The 18,656-nt window shown below is 39.8% G+C and overlaps 1 protein-coding gene and 1 long non-coding RNA gene across 4 annotated transcripts in view; one reads left to right on the plus strand and one right to left on the minus strand.

The window, feature by feature from the left end:
- The window catches only part of RIF1 (replication timing regulatory factor 1), a 37,373-nt gene extending 18,784 nt beyond the window's left edge, over positions 1-18,589 (plus strand). For 2 of the 3 annotated variants that reach the window (XM_035131540.2, XM_035131567.2), the window contains 21 exons: positions 336-422; positions 2,007-2,080; positions 2,307-2,487; positions 2,736-2,843; positions 2,950-3,099; positions 3,201-3,300; positions 4,358-4,622; positions 5,668-5,710; positions 6,497-6,699; positions 7,568-7,667; positions 8,407-8,541; positions 8,871-9,019; positions 9,335-9,424; positions 9,507-9,564; positions 10,315-13,224; positions 14,577-14,723; positions 15,250-15,327; positions 15,424-15,539; positions 17,481-17,634; positions 17,842-17,950; positions 18,278-18,589. In XM_035131540.2, the coding sequence (XP_034987431.1) occupies positions 336-422; positions 2,007-2,080; positions 2,307-2,487; positions 2,736-2,843; positions 2,950-3,099; positions 3,201-3,300; positions 4,358-4,622; positions 5,668-5,710; positions 6,497-6,699; positions 7,568-7,667; positions 8,407-8,541; positions 8,871-9,019; positions 9,335-9,424; positions 9,507-9,564; positions 10,315-13,224; positions 14,577-14,723; positions 15,250-15,327; positions 15,424-15,539; positions 17,481-17,634; positions 17,842-17,950; positions 18,278-18,498 (5,478 nt within the window). In that variant the 3' untranslated portion in view covers positions 18,499-18,589. The remainder of the gene's footprint in view (positions 1-335; positions 423-2,006; positions 2,081-2,306; positions 2,488-2,735; positions 2,844-2,949; positions 3,100-3,200; positions 3,301-4,357; positions 4,623-5,667; positions 5,711-6,496; positions 6,700-7,567; positions 7,668-8,406; positions 8,542-8,870; positions 9,020-9,334; positions 9,425-9,506; positions 9,565-10,314; positions 13,225-14,576; positions 14,724-15,249; positions 15,328-15,423; positions 15,540-17,480; positions 17,635-17,841; positions 17,951-18,277) is intronic. The other variant, XM_035131558.2, reaches the window with a different exon arrangement.
- Positions 5,479-11,849, minus strand: LOC118092902 (uncharacterized). The gene is made up of 2 exons (XR_004693578.2): positions 11,724-11,849; positions 5,479-10,594 (listed from the first exon to the last, which is right to left on the minus strand). It is a non-coding gene; the product is annotated as an uncharacterized LOC118092902 (long non-coding RNA).
- Positions 18,590-18,656: the final 67 nt, after the last annotated feature.

The raw sequence follows: 18,656 nt of genomic DNA on the forward strand, positions 1-18,656 counted from the left end.
AGATTATGATCTCTGAACTGGTCCCATTGGACATTGTTTGGGTCAGCATTTGCTCTGGTGAGCAGCACTTGCTCCCAGTGCTGACACTCATTAAGCTATGTGCTATACAGCACTTGCTGCTTAGTTGACACAGGATTTTCAAGCTAAGCATTGTTGGAATTGGTCTTTCCAGTCTTGTAGATCACTGCTTCTGTTAAGCCTTGATTTCCTCTTTGTACCCCATAACCTCATGAAACAAGATGAATTTCCCCCCCTCATATTTACAGATTAGGTTTAGTATTCATGCTACGTAACTATTCTATTTTAGATGAATAATGTTTCATTTCCTCCTTTAGTCCCTGATAGAAATCACAATCAAAGAACTGCCTCCAAAAGTACTAGGATCCCCAGCCTATCAGGTTGCTGACATGGATCTTCTGAATGTAAGTGGGATTTGTGTGTGTGTGTGTAAAGCTTACCCTACCCATCATGTCACTTGTACAATATATTATAGGCAGATGACCCTTGTTCTCTTGACAAAGCATAACTGGTAAGACTTGTGTATGCTTTAGCTAGAAATGTTTCTGAGTATTTATGTATACTACAGCATAGAATATAAGGAGCCTGACTCCTTTTATTTGAGTAGTGGCCATACCGGAAAATATTGGCAGGAATCAGATGGAGGGCTCCCTGTTTAAAACAGTAACTATTTTAGCCTTAGATTGCCAAGGTTCTGTTAGTAAGAAAAGCTGGAAAGAGAGATGTTGACATTTCTAGGGCACAACAAAATACAATACAGTGGAACCTCGGTTTATGAACACCTTGGTTTGCAAATTTTCGGTTTACGAACGCAGCGGACCCGTCTGGAACAGATTAATCCACTTTCCATTACTTTCAATGGGAAAGTTCGCTTCAGTTTATGAATGCTTCAGTTTATGAACAGGCTTCCGGAACCAATTGTGTTCATAAACTGAGGTACCATATACCAGCTTCTTAATCATGTTGAATGTGTATCTGAATGGTAGCATCAAGTATAGCATTTCTGAGATCAGAGATCATAAAACAGATTGATGTAGCTGATTAATAGCCATTTAAGGGCTTCAGGTTTTCCCCACTAGCTCTCTTTAAAAAAAAGTTCTTTCCAAAAGTCTTATACAAGGTGTGACCGGAAAGTTTGGTGAATGGTCACAGAAATTGGACAGCAAGAAATATTCAAACGTACATGCCTCACAGGCCTTCAAAGTAGGCCCCCTCTGATACAATGCACTGTTGACAATGTTCGTAGAACTGTTGGAAACTTATGCCTCTTTTCATACTGCTTTCAGTTCACTCGTCACAGCAGCTTGGACATGTGAAATGTTGGAAAATCTGTGCCCTTTCAGTCAGATTTCCGTTTTGGAAAAAGAAAGTACAGTAATCCGGTGGGGCCAGATCGGGAGAATATGGAGGGTTGGACAACATCATCATCTCAGTAATGATTTCATGCAGACGATGCAATTCTTCCGCCATAATTTGGATGGACAAACGCTGATCCCGCATCAATAACTCACGAACTCTCTTGACATTTGCTGCCGTTCTGCTCGTTGATGGTCTGCCAGACCGAGAGTCATTTTCGATAGTTTGCTACCCTTCACAGAAATGCTTAAACTACTCATACACTGTCTTTCGAGTTACAGCTTCATCTCCGTACACAATTGTGAGCATTTTGTGGGTTTCCGCTGCTGATTGTATGTTCAAATATTTCTCACTGTCCAATTTCTGTGACCATTCACCGAACTTTCCAGTCACACCTTGTAATTGCATATGAGCACAGTGAACACAGATCACATCTTGGGATTGAACCATTTAGCAATTATCTGTTCTTAACTGTAACATAATTGTTGACCCCTATACGTTAATCCAGCAAACAGGTGTTGTTGATGCTTATACGGAATAGAATACAGAATAGAGCCATACTGTACGTTTGTGAAATATTGCCAAACATAGCAGACTTGTTGACTAAGTACTGTGGCTTTTTTCCTTGCTAGGGGACTCCAGCATTGTTTTTAATTCAGCTTTCTTTCCATGAAGAACTGTTAAAATGCTATGTTCAAGATGAAAGGTAGGTACTACAGAGCAAAGTTTTTCTATACTCTAGTAATTATATATCCTAATATCTGAATTCATTTGGGCTGTCTGATTACAGTAATTTTCTGCTTTAAAATGTAACTAATATTTTTCTTTCCCTCCTCAATCTATAAGTCAAAGTTATTACAACTTTGTTGAATGATGTAGTTGCTAAATAATTTGAAGTTGCTGAGTGTTTCTTCTGTTTTCTTTCAAATCAGGTTTTTCTTGAACTATGAATCACTTGTAGGATGTGTTTTGTCTGGCCCTACATCTCCTCTGACTTTTAGTGAGTCTGTATTCACAATTGTCAACCAAAGCGCAAAGTATCTGGAAAATAAGGAACATCTCTGGAGAATGTGGAGTATTATAGTTAACCCCTTAACTGAATGGATTAACCAGGTACAGTGTGTTGGTTCTACTGAAATGACTATACATGGATATTCCAAAGTATGTACTTTGCTGGAATTGCATTTTAAAAGTATAGTGTCTGTAAAATAACCTGGCACAAAAAGCCAGAATTCCCATGTGTCTTAATGATGGTGCATGTCTAGAGTAAAAGTGAAAAATATTTTAGAAAAACAAAGCCCAGGATACCAGGTTTCTTTGGGTGTATAAAGTTCTGTTGTTGTTTTTTTCCCCCCCTTTAGACAAATGAAGTAAATCAAGGTGATGCTTTGGAGCATAATTTCAGTGCAATTTACAGTGCATTGTTGCTCCCTGTGAATACCATATTCCCATGTTCTGAATTTCCACAGGTAAGAAACTACTTGGATTTTTTTAAAAAAGAAAGAAAGAAGTGTGTGTAGTAGTAATCTTAGACCAGAAAGAACTGTGATCTCTGCTTCTTTTCTTTCATGACAGCCTACAATGAAAACATTGCTCCGTTCCTGGTCAGAGCTCTATAGAGCATTTGCCCGCTGTGCTTTGCTAGTGGGAACAGCAGAAGATAATCTATGCTGTGAAGAACTCTCTGCTAAAATAATATCTGGATTAGAAGATGAAGCAGATATTGTAAGTATAGGCTTCTCTTAATTCAAAATGTGGTTGGTGTTTATGTAAAATCCTATCCCTTGTCTTTCACTGATGAGGTAAATAAATTTCTTTTATTTCAGAATCAGTCCAAATTGGATGGCCTCGCTCACATCACGTCAGTTATGGTTGACTGCATCAATTTTGCACCTTATGGCAATAAATACCAACCATCAAATAGATGTAAGGATAATAAGTGGAATCAGCAACTAAATGTTGCATTGGGGAGTGGTTCGTTCCATTCCTTCTCCTGATTTTCTGATACTTCCTCTCTCTTCCCTCACCTCCACACCTGGTCAGTCAGCTTTTCTTGCCCAGTGAGCCTGCTCAGTCCTCATTTGACTGTTTCAGGATTTCCCCCCCCTCAGTGTTTTTTTGTGCTTCTGCATCGTTGGGGTTTCCTTATTCCTGCTACCTTCTTCTTGTGCTTGAGTGTTGCTTTCTTGGGCTATGTAAGAATTGGTATTCATAATATTGATTTCAAAACGGAGAGCTGCTGAGTTGCTATACATATTTGGTCAGTTTACTGTCTTGGCAGCTGAATTGATTGTGTTGATTAAGAGCTGTGCTCAGACCCATAAAAAGCTTCTTAAAGTTGTATAGACACACGTTGTTTGGTAGTTTGACATAAATTCTGAAGTCTCTACTGAAGTCAGCAGTGCAGTGAACTACTATTAAAGTTAGTCTGGATTAAGTTCTTCAGCTGTGCTATTAAATACTTTAAGTAAAATGCCTGCCATGGTGGGAGGCTGGGTATGTGTGGAGCGGGAGGTCTTGAAACTTGCAAGGAGTCCCTGGGGTGTATGTTGTGCACCATTCCCTTTCGTGGGAGAATAGGCTCTCTTGCTGTATTGCCCTCCTCCTTTGGAAGGGCTGTTGCACATGGTTAAGAGGCGAGCAGGCCATTAGGATCACATGTGAAGATTCTTTCACCCTATCCCATTGCCCTTAATCATCTGCTGTGATGTTAATTACAGCTACTTCATGTTCTAGAATTTAAAACATGGGAACAGAAAAGGGAAGGGAGTATACGATCTCCATATGAACTCTTAACCCTGTACTAGGAATATAGCTGTAGAATCGAATAACACTCTCATATTTGGCATGTTCCAAGGGAAGGGTACAAGGAGGAATGGTATTTATAAATAGATGCAGGTGTGTATGGTCCTTGCTATAACTTTAATATAATCTACCTTATTTGCTAAAATAAATGTTGTCAACTTAACATACTGATCCTTAGCCCCACAGATGCCTGCAGACTGGTCCAAAAAGAAAAAAGATCCCCTTGGCAAGCTGTCGTCCTTAATTAAACTTTTAGTGATACTAGTAAACTCACTTCAGATGATTGCGTCCAAGGAATCCAGCCCTGAAAGAAAGACCTCTATCAGCACTTCCGTTATTGGTGCTCTTCAAAATATCATTGGCCATATCTCCCTACCTTCAGTCATCAGACCTCTTTTCAGAACTATTGCGAAACCGTTATCAGCATTTTATGAAAAAACAAAGTGAGTGCTGTGCTATATAGCTATGCAATACTGACTTTGCAGTTGCATACTACTTTTGTTACTATGGCTAACTTGTTTTATACATGTGATTGAAATAGCTTAGGAAACCTACGTGGCTATACCACTAGTCCAGTGATGTTCCAGAGGTACTTTATTGGTGCTACATTGAGAGTTGGATAGCAGCTTACATAGCACCTTGATGCAAAAGTTCCATTTGCAATCTGTAATCAGATTTATTATTTTTAAATTTTACTCTTACAGCTGTTTTTAAAAAATATATTTAACACAAGTATTAACTGCAGAGAGCACACAGTTTTAAGAGATGTCATTTCCTATGACACAGAAGGGGAAGGGATTCTTTTTAAAAAATGATGCCTCCTTAAGGTATGTGTGCTTCATCCAAAAATAGGAAAGTACACCACTTGCTTCAGAGTTACCTTTTTATCAATATGCAAGTTTGGTCAGTCAGCTGAAGCTCATCATTGATCAAACAGAGAGTTGCTTAATTGGGTGATAGCCCTAAAAGCTACAGGAGGCTAGAATCAGCTGCTTACTGAAAATTCATTATTAGCAGCCTTGATTTGGTTGGCTATTTGATATGTCCAAAAATGGTGTGTGTTTCTTTAAACGTGTATAAATGTTATGGCTATGATAAAATTACAATACTATCCTGATGATGATGATGATGATGATGATTGCTATATTGAGCTTCCTCCTGCTATTGATTGATTGATTCCCCTTCATCTTAGCACAAAGGGCAGGTTACAGCTTTAAAAACATTATTGAAAACATTTTGCCACAATTTTAAACTATAAAAATTAGGTAGGTCCTATATTGCACCTTATCTGACAGAATCTATTTTTAAGACTAATTGAAAGCCTGAGGGCAGGCATAGTCTTAAATTTTTTTTAGTTTTTTTTTTTTTGGTAAGCTACTCCCAGAGCTTTTTTTGGCTAAGGGGATATGAATGCTGTAACCAGGAAATAAAGAAGCAGAGGTTATTCCTTATATCAATACTCATCAGTTATCTCCTTTCCCCCATCAGGTCCACTAATGCGTCTAAAGTGACCAATGGGCTCAACAACAAGGTAATTTGGACTGGGGGTGGTGGGAAGCTTTTCTGTCCCTTGAATACAACGTTTTTTAATACCATGCAGCCTAGTACCATAATTCCATAAAAGGAGCTGCCCTTGCACATAGTGTATAGTGTGTGTGTGTGTGTGTGTGTGTTGTACCAGCATCTCTGTTGTACTACCACAGACTTGCCTTCCTCATAATTATGTGGGTGTTGCATGACTAACCCCGGCAAGGAATTGCCTAATCAGTGCAATAATTGCTTCATTGTGCATTATTTGGGTCTAGTGTAGGATTTTGCCATGATCTCCTATGCCAGGGGCCCCAGACTAAGGCCCGTGGGCCGGATATGGCCCGAAGGCCTCTTTTACTCCACGACGACTCTGCCGTTTGCTCTTAGCGGCGCGGTGCAGCTGCCCACTTCCGCGTCGGATGTGTGGCGGAAATAGCTTGCGCACATGCGCTAGTGTCATTTCCGGCGCACTTCTGGGTCGTAGGACGCTCATGCGCACAAGCTATTCCCGACGCTCCTCCCACCTGGAAGTCGTGCACGCATATGGGTGTGCGCTCGCTCACTCGCGCTCCCCCACCCTCCGGTCGGGTAAGTTTAGAGACCCCTGTCCTATGCCATCTAGCCTAGAGGATAGGGCTCTGGGTCTGTAAACAGCGTTCCAAAAACTTCCTTATATTATTGGCCTTCTTGCTTTAAGTTGTACATTGTAACCAAGTAGACATTATGTGCTGTTAACACCTTTTGCAGTTATAACATTTTTGATACATTTTTTTATTCTATTTTCCAGTTTGAAAAGTTATTGGCGGAAAGTATTAGTTGTTTTCAGTCCTTCTATGCTGGATCCTTTGACAGTGAGCTGCTGCAAGAGCTTTCTCCATTGCTGTGCATAATGCTTTTGCACAAGAATAAACAGCTACGTAGTCAAGCAGCTCAGTTCTGGAATGCAACATTTGGTAAAGCTGTAGTGCTGACATACCCAGAAGAATTAAAGTAAGAATTTTGTAGCTATAGACTTGTGGACAAACTCATTTACTTGTGTAGAGCCCCCACCCCAGCTCCCAGCCAGTCTTAAAAGCATTCTTATCCATTTCCCAGTCTGCTAAACATGAAGCACTTCTATTGGAAGCATTTTGTTGGGGGAATTTGAAAAACGGTATATGCATATGAAAGCAACTATATCATAGCTGTCCTGACTTGGAGTTGTGTCACTTTGCCAGTTCCTTTAATTAAAAACCAGAAGAACTCTTTAGCCGCTGCAAATCTGAGCAGAAGAATGGGTAGAGAAAAGGGTGGCTTAACCCTGCCTCTTGTGTAGGCCTTCCTGTACAAAATTTAATGTAAGGACAACAGCACCTTTGAATGGAACTTTTGGACTAGAACTGCTTTCTCCTTTTTTCTATCACTCCTCTGGTCAAGCTTATAAATACCAGGTACCTTCTAGTGGTTCTTTTTGGTTGGGCAAAGGTTGATGTTGACTGACTGCTAATTACTTCCGATTTGGGATTCAATGCACTCTTTAATGAAGTAACTTGTACAATGGAAGCAAAAGATTTTGGTATAAGTAATAGTATTGTTTGTCCTCCAGAATTTCATATTTTGCTTGGTGTTTCACACAATAAACTAGTATAGACCATTTACAGATAATCAAAACAGGTGAAAGTTTTGCATAATGTTTGGGTTTGAATATAGAATACAAAGCTGCATCATCTTGAAAATGCATTGTAGATAGCAACCCAAAGCTGCATTCTTGTGCTTATAAGTTTTCAAGTGTAAACATTGTGCTAAAAACTAATAGTTCAAAGTCTGAATATCAGATTCAAAGTTTTTAAATGCAACTTCCATGATTGCTTCCCTGCAGATGTGTTTTGTGCCAAGCCAAGCAAAAAAATTTACTCTCGTTGCCTGGCTTTGAAAACACGGACATAGTGGGAGAATGTAACGGGACATACTCTGATTCTGTAAGTATTAGGATTTGGTATTGGTTGTAGTAAACCTTTTTATTTTTCAGAGTAAATAGGTCAAAATGCACACCTTCATTCAGCTTACAATTGCTAAAGTAGGAGTGTGCTGGTTTTTTTTATGAAAGGTAGTTGCAGATAAATCTGAGGAGAAACTTAGTTGACAGCACTTCTGACAATCTTAATAGGACCTCTTCTTCCCACATGAACTGACTGACCCTTCATTCATCTTCATTCTCTGTGTGTCCCTCCAAGGGAGATGCAGAGGGTGTCGGTATGATAACGGGCCCCCTCCGTGGTGGGTCCCCATTTATGAATTGCTCTCAACTTGGCAAGCAATAAAATTTCTTTTCCACCAAATTTGGCCTTTAATTATCTTTGGCCTCATCCAGTGATGGGCTTTCTTAGTCCTGCCCTTCTATGAATGTGTTTTTAGCTTTCACTTTGTTTTAGTTTAATGTTGTTCGACAGTTATGTACTATTTTTGTAAGTCACTTTGGGTTATTTTTCATTAAAAAGCAACTGATGGTTCACTTAATTGAGTTCTTACTGTAGTTATTACTATTAAGAAATAATAATAATAAATTTATTTATATGCCACCCATCTGACTGGGTTAGCCCAGCCATTCTGTGGTAATATTACATTGCTCTTATTAAATTGTAGTTTAATAGTAAGAACTACAGTAAGAACTCAATTAAGGTGTTATATTACTCCTATTAAATTTTAATTTTGTTACAGCAAACAGAGAATTCCCAGTGGGATGCAAAGATAAGTGGAATAGAAGTAAATCCTAGTGGGAAAAGAGACTCCCTGCTGGCACAGACCAATGAACTAAAGCCGAAAAGTATTAATTCCCCCGTAACACCTGCAAAGGTAAGACATCAGTTCATTAAATGGAATTGTTAACTGAAATTGTTTCTTATTGGCACTTACATCTCCAGCAATAATACCCAGTTTTTTTCTATTCTAAGCATCAATTATTTTTCTTGTTGATAAGGAGAGCTGAATCATGGGGCTCACTGGAAGATTGCGGTGGAATTTGCAATTGATTATAGGCAGAATCCATTTGTCTCCCCAAGTGTGAGCAGAAGCCATTTTCACTCAGCCACAGTGCAAGGTTTACAGCATTGTCTGATATGCACTGTTACTGTTCATAAGCAGCAAATTATCTACACTCTTTATTTTTACTTTTTCTCATGCAGCAGATGAAACTAGAAAACTCGCTGACAAAGACAAATCGAAAAAACTTGCTCCTGGAAGAGGAAAATACTGTTGACTTCGTGATTATTCCTCCAGAAACAAAAGAGAGAGTGTTGACAGAGCACCAAAAAGAAGTGCTAAGAACTAAAAGGTTTGTAACTTAAGAGTCAGGAAATGCACCTTTTCTGTGTGCCACCCAGGTCTGAAACTTTCTAGGTAGCTCGTCTCCTTCATTGCCAAGAGCTGGCAGAAGAAGAGCTTCCAAGTTGGTCACACTTCCTCTGCCCAGTTAGTTCAGTAACCAATAAGGGAGCTCACTGTGCAACCCCTGGGTAGAATGGTTCCTACACAGGCCCTAGGGCAAGCCTTCAAATTTGAACAGCTGCTAGCTTAAAATGCCATTCTGTATCAAATGTATTAGGACTACTCATTTTATTGGAATGTTGACCAGTTCTATTTTTTGCAGGATTGATATTCCTACAATGTACAATAATCTTGATGCATCCCAAGATACTACCTTGTTTTCCCAATATTCACAGAGCCAGGAAGATTATCCGTAAGTATTAGGGACCAACAGTGCTTTGAAATGTAAAATGTTTGAGTTTTCTGTGCATCTAAGTAAGTTGCCTTTATTTTAGGGATAAACCAGCCTCTGTGGAAGAATCTGAGAGGGAAGAGAACAAAACAATACCCCAGGTATCTTCATATGTTGACAGTTGTTGGGAATTGATAGTAATGACATTTTAAAAAAATCCAGCATATTGCTGGAGTAAAGCACATGTAGCTGCTGACACATCCAGGTGTCAAAGTAACAGCCACAAAAAGGTTTATATTGACATCTGAAACATTATTGAAGTACATTGGATGGCTTTGACTTCCTTTTTGAATTTAGAGTGAAGGCATAAGCCTATCTGGACCCTGCCATGGTGCCTTGGGATGTATGGGTTGCTTCTGGCTTCAGGCCTTCCATTATAGAAAGTGCATAGTCTATACTTGAAGGACTGTTACCAGTTTCTAGTTGCAACAAATGACTAGATTTTTGAAGGTGGCAAACTGTTTTAGTGAATAATTGGAATTGTCAACTTAACCCCCCCCCCCCTTGCACAGGTTTTGCTTGATTTTCCTGCATGTTCTTATCTGGAGAAAAATTCTGGAATTGCAAAACGTAAATTGTAATGCTTGCAATTCTGGTAAAATAACAGGAAAAGTATCCAGTGATTTAGTGATAAGACTTTTCCTTCCTTCCTTTCTTTCCGATAACGGTTAGACAAGGATATGACCTGAAGGTGCATGCTGTAGTAACTTTACTGAAGTTAAAGAGATCTGGCTGTATAGATGCCTAGAATTGGCACATAATACTGCCTTGAGCTTCGAGGAAAGGTAGGATGTGAAGTAAGCAGTATAGTCAATATAATGTATAATGACACCAAGCTTTTTTCAATGCAGGATGAAAAAGCAGCAAGTGACTTGCTTGGCATTGCCCATGAAGTAACTGAAAGTGGGAAGACAGATGTACTTCCAGAGAAGAATAATTCCACCAATGCTGAACAGCTTACCACTTTTGGTAAACAAAGCTTAGATCCAAATTGTGAGAAATTGGAAACATGTGCTCCTAAATCAGATCCAGGGGAGACTTCAGTATTGGATTATTCTCTGAATGAATGTACCTCTAATGTCAGCAGCTGCAGCTCTGCCTCTAGTGATGTCATTTCAGGAACCCCACAGCCTGTAAGCAGAAGACAGTCTTTCATAACACTGGAAAAATTTAATAGTTCAGAAAACAGACCATTCAGTCCTACAACTTTCACTGTGTCTGGAACATCTGCAAGTACTCCTTTATTAACCAAACAGGAATGCATGATTGCTTCAGATGCTTCTTTCAAAGGAATTCCAGATGGGGAGGATAATAACAGCTTCAAACACAAAGTGGAAGAAGCCATCCCCAGGTCTAAAAGGTCAAACTTGGAAATCTTAGGTGCACTGGAGACTTACGTCAAAGTCAAAAGATTGAAAGAAGAGAATAAGGCTAATTCAAAATTGCAACCTGAAAGTACACTTGGTATTAAAAAGTCAAGCCTTAGGCAAAATAAAACAGATAATTCTGAAGAAGAAAATTCAAAGATACCACAGTTGCATCAGGAGAAAAATATGCAAGAGTCTCCTGCCAACCTTGTAGAAGATAAATGTGAATTACCTGGTGAAACACAAGAACCAGAATATTTACTAGACATCCCATCTCAAGTTTCTGAGTTGAATGCACTAGGATGTACAGTAGAAAATAAACAAATTTTGGACAATGTTGCAGAGACCAAAGCAGGGGCAAATTTAGATTCTAAAGAGAATACCCCCCCAGAGCTAACTTTAGCAGCAGCTACAATATCTAATGTTGGCCAAAGTCCACAAGTTTCACCTAATCCAAAAGCATTAAGACGTTCTTTAAGACGAAAACCAGAAACTGCAGAAGGAGCTTCAGGTAGTCCAGACAAAGAGAACAGTCAACAGAAAAAAGATGGGCGTAAAGATGGTGAAAAGGTTCTGCCAAAGAGGAGTTCACAAAGTAAAGAGGCTTCTGCACAAAAGCAAAAATCTGTTCCTGATAAAACAATAGATGTGCAAGGAAGTATAAAGAAAGAAATCAATGTACATGGGAGCAGGACTGCAGAAGGTACGATCTTGAAGGAATCCCATGTTTCAAGAACTATCCAAGAGGAAACTAGCATAACTAATGAAAAATCTGAAGGAAGTCATTCATCTGACATCAGTGACTTGCAAGATTCTGTTCCAGATACAACTGGTGAGAAACCTAAAGGGTTTCCACGGTATCAGACAAGAAGAACCTCACAGGGATTACTTACCAGTATAGAAAACTCTGAGTCTGATGGTTCTGAAACGAAAGAAGAAGGAACCAAGAGGAAAAGGTTAGGAAGATGGAAAAATAAAAGCAGTTCACTTGAAAGCAGTTCAATTGAAAGCCACATGAAAGAAGTGCTAGAAAGCCAAGAGTTTCATGCAAAACCTGCAACAGAAATCCAGACCATGCCAGCAGAAAATAAAGATGTAATGCATTCCGATGAACACATGGAAATAGCATTAGTGTCTGGTGTTATTGGTCAAGAGAGAGAGAGAAGTACCCTCCCACTTAGTGAATGTTCAGGACTTGAGCAAGATATGGACATTTCTCTTTGTAGAGACTCTTCAGATACAGAGAGAACTGCTGCCAGAATGCTGACACGCTCCACTTCAGAGTCAGCTCGAGAAAGCAGGCAGAGAACGACAGTTATGGATAAATATTCTGATTCCTCCTGCAATATAAGCTCCCCTGCCGAAGGTTTGGAAAGTGGTGCTTATACTGCTGCTATCAGTGCCTCTTCTTCACCTGAGAAGTCTTCAGAGACAACTGAGTGTCAGCACAAAAGAAGCAAGCGCACAAGGAAATCAAAGAGCTGTAACTGCTGTGGTGAGAAGCCATCTCCACAGTTGGGAAAGTCTAACACTGAAATAAAAAAAGAAGGGAGCCCCCAAAAAGAAGGGAGCCCAGAACTAAAGTTAAAAGAGCCTAAAAAGATGGCTAATAAAGCAACAGTGGCTTTGCCAAGCATTCCTGCTACTGTTGATTCTCAGTTTGCTGAAAGGCTCAGTATGGAACCTTTTGCAGCGAGCACACCGCTGTCCTCCATTAGCAATTCCTCTGCCCTGAAAGATTCACACGAGGGTATCCAGTCTGAAGACGATTTGCTAGGAGGTGACACTCCAAAAGAGGAACTCAAGAAATCATCCCATGTGAAAGATGAGAGTGACACATCTGTTGCAGAAAATCTGGATTGTGTTGGCTTGGCTGAAGGAACTTCAGAACCAAGTTCAATAGACTCTGATTTAGTAGAACACATTGTTCAGTGTCCATCCTTAAAAGCAGACACAGATCCAGGTTCTGTAAAAATAGGAGATAGTAATCAAAGTGGTCATCCAGAAGGTAGGACTGATGTAGAGATGAGTGTGAACCAACCTGAAAAAACAAAGGCCAGCGAAACAAAAGCTGACATCATTCAGAATGTTGTGGACAAGACACCAGTATCTGTAGCAGAGGTACCAGAACTTCAAGAACAGGATGCAGAAAGCGATATAGCCAGCAGATCAATAGAACATGAAATCTCAGCCTTGGTACAGAAGGAAAATAGCTCAGATTCCCCTCTAAAGTTTCAGGAAATTTATGCTCTTTCTGTAGCCAAGATTAGTGAAAGCCCTAATGGAGTGCAGGCACGCTGTATTTGGTCTCCATCAGCTTCTCCCTCTACCAGCATTTTAAAGAGAGGTGTAAAAAGACAAAAAGAAGAAGATTCTCCATCACCAGCAAACAAGGTACTTGAAGTGGCTTTTATAAATTTATATGTGAATATATCCGTATTGTATCTATATCCTTTATACAGTTCAGTATTCATTTCTTCCTTAATAAGAGCTAAAACCTACAAAATCTTATCCATGATTTTTTTCATATCTCTCTCCCTTTTAAGGCTTACGATATGTTTAACACTTTTAAATCTTTGTGGAGGAAATGTATTTTGTCAATTCAGACACTTCTTTTTCTTTGCTTGTGAGAGATTAAGCCGCTTATCTTAACATAATGTATCTAACTTACCTAGAAGGCTGGGCATCTGTTACAGCAACATCTGTGAACTCAGTGGTGCAACTTAGAATATGGAATATCCTGTATTCCCAAATACCCAGCTCCCACACACTGTGCCTTGAATTGTGACCATTCTCAATCAGTGTTGCACACTGTTTCTACTGATGCCTCACTCCATGTATCATTTAAAACCATCTGCTAGCCCTTGATATTTATCACCATTTCCTCCACAGTCAACAAGGCTTCTGGATTGCTTCATACTACAGTTTTTCATTCCTACGAACAAAATTATGTTCAGGTTCTGCTTTCAGGCTACCCATAGGCACCTGCCTATTTTATATTGCATTTATCGGATTTTTTTGTGTTGTGTTTTTATTGTATTTTGTACATTGCCTTGAGACATTGTGGTAGGTGATTAATAAATAGTATTGTTTTATTTGATTAGTAGTCACTGCACTCACCAATATGAAATATCTCAAATATTGCTGAAATCAGCCAGTTTATCTCATTCAAACCAGAGATTAATGTAGATCAGTAGGCCTCAGAAGTGTAGTATAGGTCACAACCAGATCTGAACATGAGAAATGCATAATATGGTATTCTTTTTAGGGAGCCACATGCCTCCTGTGTTACCCAGACGTAGACAGTTGTCCAAAGCTGCTTACAGTATATCCTATATATGTCTACTGAGCTATAGAGTGGAAACTCATGCAAAGCATTGCATTGCAACTCAAGTCTATTATGTTAAAACTATGTCACTTGCCATTGCAGGCTCACTCCCTTTTCCTAGTCACAACTAGTAGAACTTATTTTTGCTTTAGGGAGTTTTCCCCTTTTTGTTAAGGATGCACTTGGGCACACTTTGAGGACCTCTTATGGTATATTGTATGGGTCTAAATCAGCTGTACTGACTTAATGCTTCTTTCTATATCAAGTTTGTCAGTCTTGTTTTGAAAATATATGAATGCTAGCTACTTTGCAGAAAAAAATCAATTTCCCTTGAAAACCAGTCAACACTTTGTGGCTTTGGTGTATCTTTATTGTATAAGACCTTGTTCTTAAAAATCCATTGAATCTTTATGAACAGAGTCGACGAGTTTCCTTTGCCAATCCGATCTACCAGGAAGAATTGGCAGATGACATTGACAGGCGAAGTCCTGTGGTTAGAACCCATTCTTCTAATGGTTCTCAGTCTTTCCGAAGTATTAAATCTTCACCTAACCACCAAGCCAAGGTAATATCTGGAATTCTCTTATTTTTACTGTGAGAATGATCTCTGGTACATTCAAGAACATTGCAATAAAATAAGCTGCTTATAATCATACAAAAGAGTTGAGACTTGGATTTGGAGATCTCTGTGCACAAGTAGAAAGCCTTTTCTGCTCCTCCCTCCATCCTAATTTAGCTGTTTACACCCACCAGAAACCACTCCTGTAGGTCAGTGGACCTTCCAGAGCAGTATGCGATCTGACATTTGCTGGTGGTGGGAAACCACCCACTTGTGTACATGATTATATGATTATTTTTGGCTCTACGTTCAGGGAAGTAAAAATGGCAAGGTAACATGCCATTTTCTTAAATACTGTATGGTTCACTAATTTAGTTTACTGAAGAAGTATTGGCTGCCGATAGTAGTATGAGCCATTCCTTTGAACTAGCTTTTGTCCTAAAGGACCCCCATTTTAGGCATATGATTTTAATAAGACTAATCATAAGGTGCTATGATCCTGAGAGAGCTTTTTTCCTCTTTTCCTATCCAGCTTATTACTACTCCAACCAAAGGATCTCTGTCCCCAGGATCTCGTAGCCATAAATATAAGAGCTCAAAGAAATGTTTAGTAAGATTTGCTTCGGCTTTATGTATATCTTCTCCATTTTCTCCTGTATTCAGCTTTTTAACTTAGCCAAATTAATAATGTTCTGTATTATTTAAGATCCCAGAAATGGTCAAGGATCCACTACCAAGTCCTACAGAATGCATATATCCTGCATTAGTGGGCTGTAAAGCGCCTGTCGACACAATTTTGCCCCAGATTACTTCAAATATTTGGTAAGTAGGAAGTCACTGGGAAAGATTCCTGTGTCAAATGTTGAAGTATTCTAATACAGTGGTACCTCGACTTGTGAACGACTCGATAACCAAATTTTTCGACTTACGAATGGGGCAAATGGCCTCACGCTTACGAATTTCTCGACATCCGAGCGGAAACCGCAGCGGTTTTAGATAGGGTTTTTCCGACTTATTAATTTTTAGATGCATTCCTATGGGAAATTGCGTTTCCAATGGCGCTTTTCGACTTACTAATTTTTCAGCCTACGAAGGTGCCTTCGGAATGGATTAAATTCGTAAGTCGAGGCACCACTGTATGTATGTATCCGGTGTTTCTGTGATATGCACAACATTAGTCCCAAGTCACATAGATGGAACAGTCATCAATGCCTGCTGTTGTAGGAAAATAACAAAAACTGTAGGCTACACTCTACTTCACACTGGGGGTTTTTGTGAACAGAGTGTTGAGCTATATCTGTGATAATAGCCACAAGAGAATATAGGCTTTGCCATGTTGGAGAAAGAAGAGAGTATGCCCAAAACACTGGGGGGGAAACATATTTTCCAGAGTTGTTCCTGGGCGGTGGTACTGGTTCCTGTACCTCTCTTTCTCCTGCACTAGAAAGCAAATGCTTAAAACCTGGCTCTGGGGCAAACTGGAGAAAGTTACACGCTCCACATTCCACAGCTAGTTGCTAATATCTTTGTTGGATATTGTGAGCACAACTTGACAAATCCACAGACAGATGAAGAAGTTAAGGAGGCTGGCTTTAGGGGGTTTTGTGTGTGCGTTCAAACACACACAGTTTTTTTCACCTATTTCTCTTCTGCAGCAGGAGACACGCACAAAATGCACTGGTGTGGAGAAAAACTAGCTCAAGCAAATGTAATAATTTGTTGTTGTGAAACTCATGCTGCTTGGTAGGAAACTAGCTTGACAAAGAAGACTGCTTTGTGAGGGTATAGAAGAAGGAAAGGGTATCTTCAAGGTGTAATTATTTTAATTAATTAATTTCTATACCTCTTCTCATCCAAGGATCAGAGGGTGATTTGCAATATAAAAGCAGAAAAATACCGTATTGGGTGTCTTATACACAGATAGTGAATGCAGAGGGGGGACGTGCGATTACTGGCAGCAGCAAGCAGGAGATTGGCAGTGGTGATTGGGCAGGTGATTGATGGCTGTGGCCTGCTGGCGATTGGCTGTGGCTGCAGCAATTGGGCAGGCGATTGGTGGCTGTGGCAAGTGGACGGGTGGGCTGTTGGTGGCGGCAAGCGGGCAGACAGTTGACGGCTACAGTGAGGTGTGTTACCGGCAGTGGCGGGCAGGCGGGTGAGCGATTGGCGGAAGTGACCTTTCCCCACCCACTCCAAAAAGCTAAACAATTTAATTTCTTAATTTTGGATTTAAAAAAATAGAGGCCGTTTTATACATGGGGGCATCTTATACACGGAAAAATACGGTACATAACATAGTAACAACAACAAAAGTACCTCCCACTGTGTGTGCACAGTTTAAAAGGGCATAGATTGTATAAGCAAAGGCCTAGGAGAAGAAGAATGTTTTTGTCAAGTGCCTAAAGATACAGTGGTGCCTCGACTTACGAATTTAATCCGTTCCAAAGGCACCTTCGTAATAATGGAGGTGCCAAGCATGAGCCACTGCTGAAAAGGCCCATTCTCATGTTGTCACCCTCCGGGCCTCTCGTGGAGGGGGCACATGAAGAAGGGCCTCAGATGATGATTGCAGGATCTGGGTCAGTTTACTGTATTTTTTGCTCCATAAGATGCACTTAAAAGTAGAAAAATGTTAAAGTTAAAGTAGAAAAATGAATTTTTAAAGAGTCCTTTTGTCTTTCAAAGATAAGCATTTTAATGTTTTAGAATGTTGCGTAGGAAGAGGAGGGGGGGACTAACACTTCTCCCTTTGATTTGGCTAAGGGCAAGGGGATTAGGACAACTTATTCGAGCAAAGAACATCAGGACTGTAGGTGACTTGAGTTCTCTGACATCAGCCGAGATCAAAACTCTTCCCATTCGTTCTCCCAAAGTATCCAATGTTAAAAGAGCTCTTAAAGGATACCATGACCAACAGGTAAGTTTATTTGCATTATAATAAAATAAGCAAAATCTGAAATGTGGGCTTGTTTTCGTATCAGAAATTGTTTGTGATCCCCCCCCTCCTGTTGAAGAACAACACTAATAATTAGCTATAAATTATATTTCTCGTCTACATTCAATTTTGCTTCCAATTGAAATATATTGCAATAAAATCTCTCTCTTCCCTCCCCCAAATGTGCAGGTACGATCTCGTGGATTTGAAGAAAATGCTGGGCTGGATGATGTAGAAAAGCCAGTGAATGGCATTGATGAGAAGTCCTGTTCCACAAATGAAGATAAAATGGAAACGGGTAAATATTGCTTGCTATTGTGCAGTTTAGATGTCTGAACTGGAATGCAGACTAGGTATGTTTGCTTCCCAGGTTAAGCCCATTGTCTACATTACCCGTAGCAGTGTGATTGCTGTCATTCCACAGCTGGTCCAAAATGGGCAAGCAATTTCTCCTATATGATTAAGGCTGTTACACACCATTCTAGCAGTGCCTACCCATTAGGGCGGTAGTTAGTATGGTATGTAATTGCACAAACAAGAATTGTGGACTGGTTGAATTTGAGTAGGGCTCTAGTTTGATTATAAATAGGAAATCTCTCTACGTGTGAACTTTCTTTCTTCCTAGACTTGAGCGAGCCAGTTTCCTCCACTGCAGATGAGCAATCAACTACAGACCTTTTTGCCCAGCTCGATATACTTGCTCCGCAGTTTACTTCTGAAAATCTTCTCAACTATTCAGGGAGTGAACTCTTTGAAATGCAAGAGAAACTATATAGCATGACAAACTGTATTATGAAAAACCTGCAGGCTCGTTGGAAGTCACCAACCCGGGAAAGCACTGTTTAATCATCTGTACTTGTCCCACTATGAAGTCTTCTCTTCTGAGAGCTATTTTTGTTTCTAAAATCCAATTATTTTTATTTGAACTGAACACTTACTTAAAAACATCCCAGAAGAATAAAAGAGATCTTCGTCACTCAAGGCAGGTATGGCATCACTCTGTA

This window comes from Zootoca vivipara, chromosome 1 (assembly GCF_963506605.1).
Source record: "Zootoca vivipara chromosome 1, rZooViv1.1, whole genome shotgun sequence".
Taxonomy (NCBI): domain Eukaryota; kingdom Metazoa; phylum Chordata; class Lepidosauria; order Squamata; family Lacertidae; genus Zootoca; species Zootoca vivipara.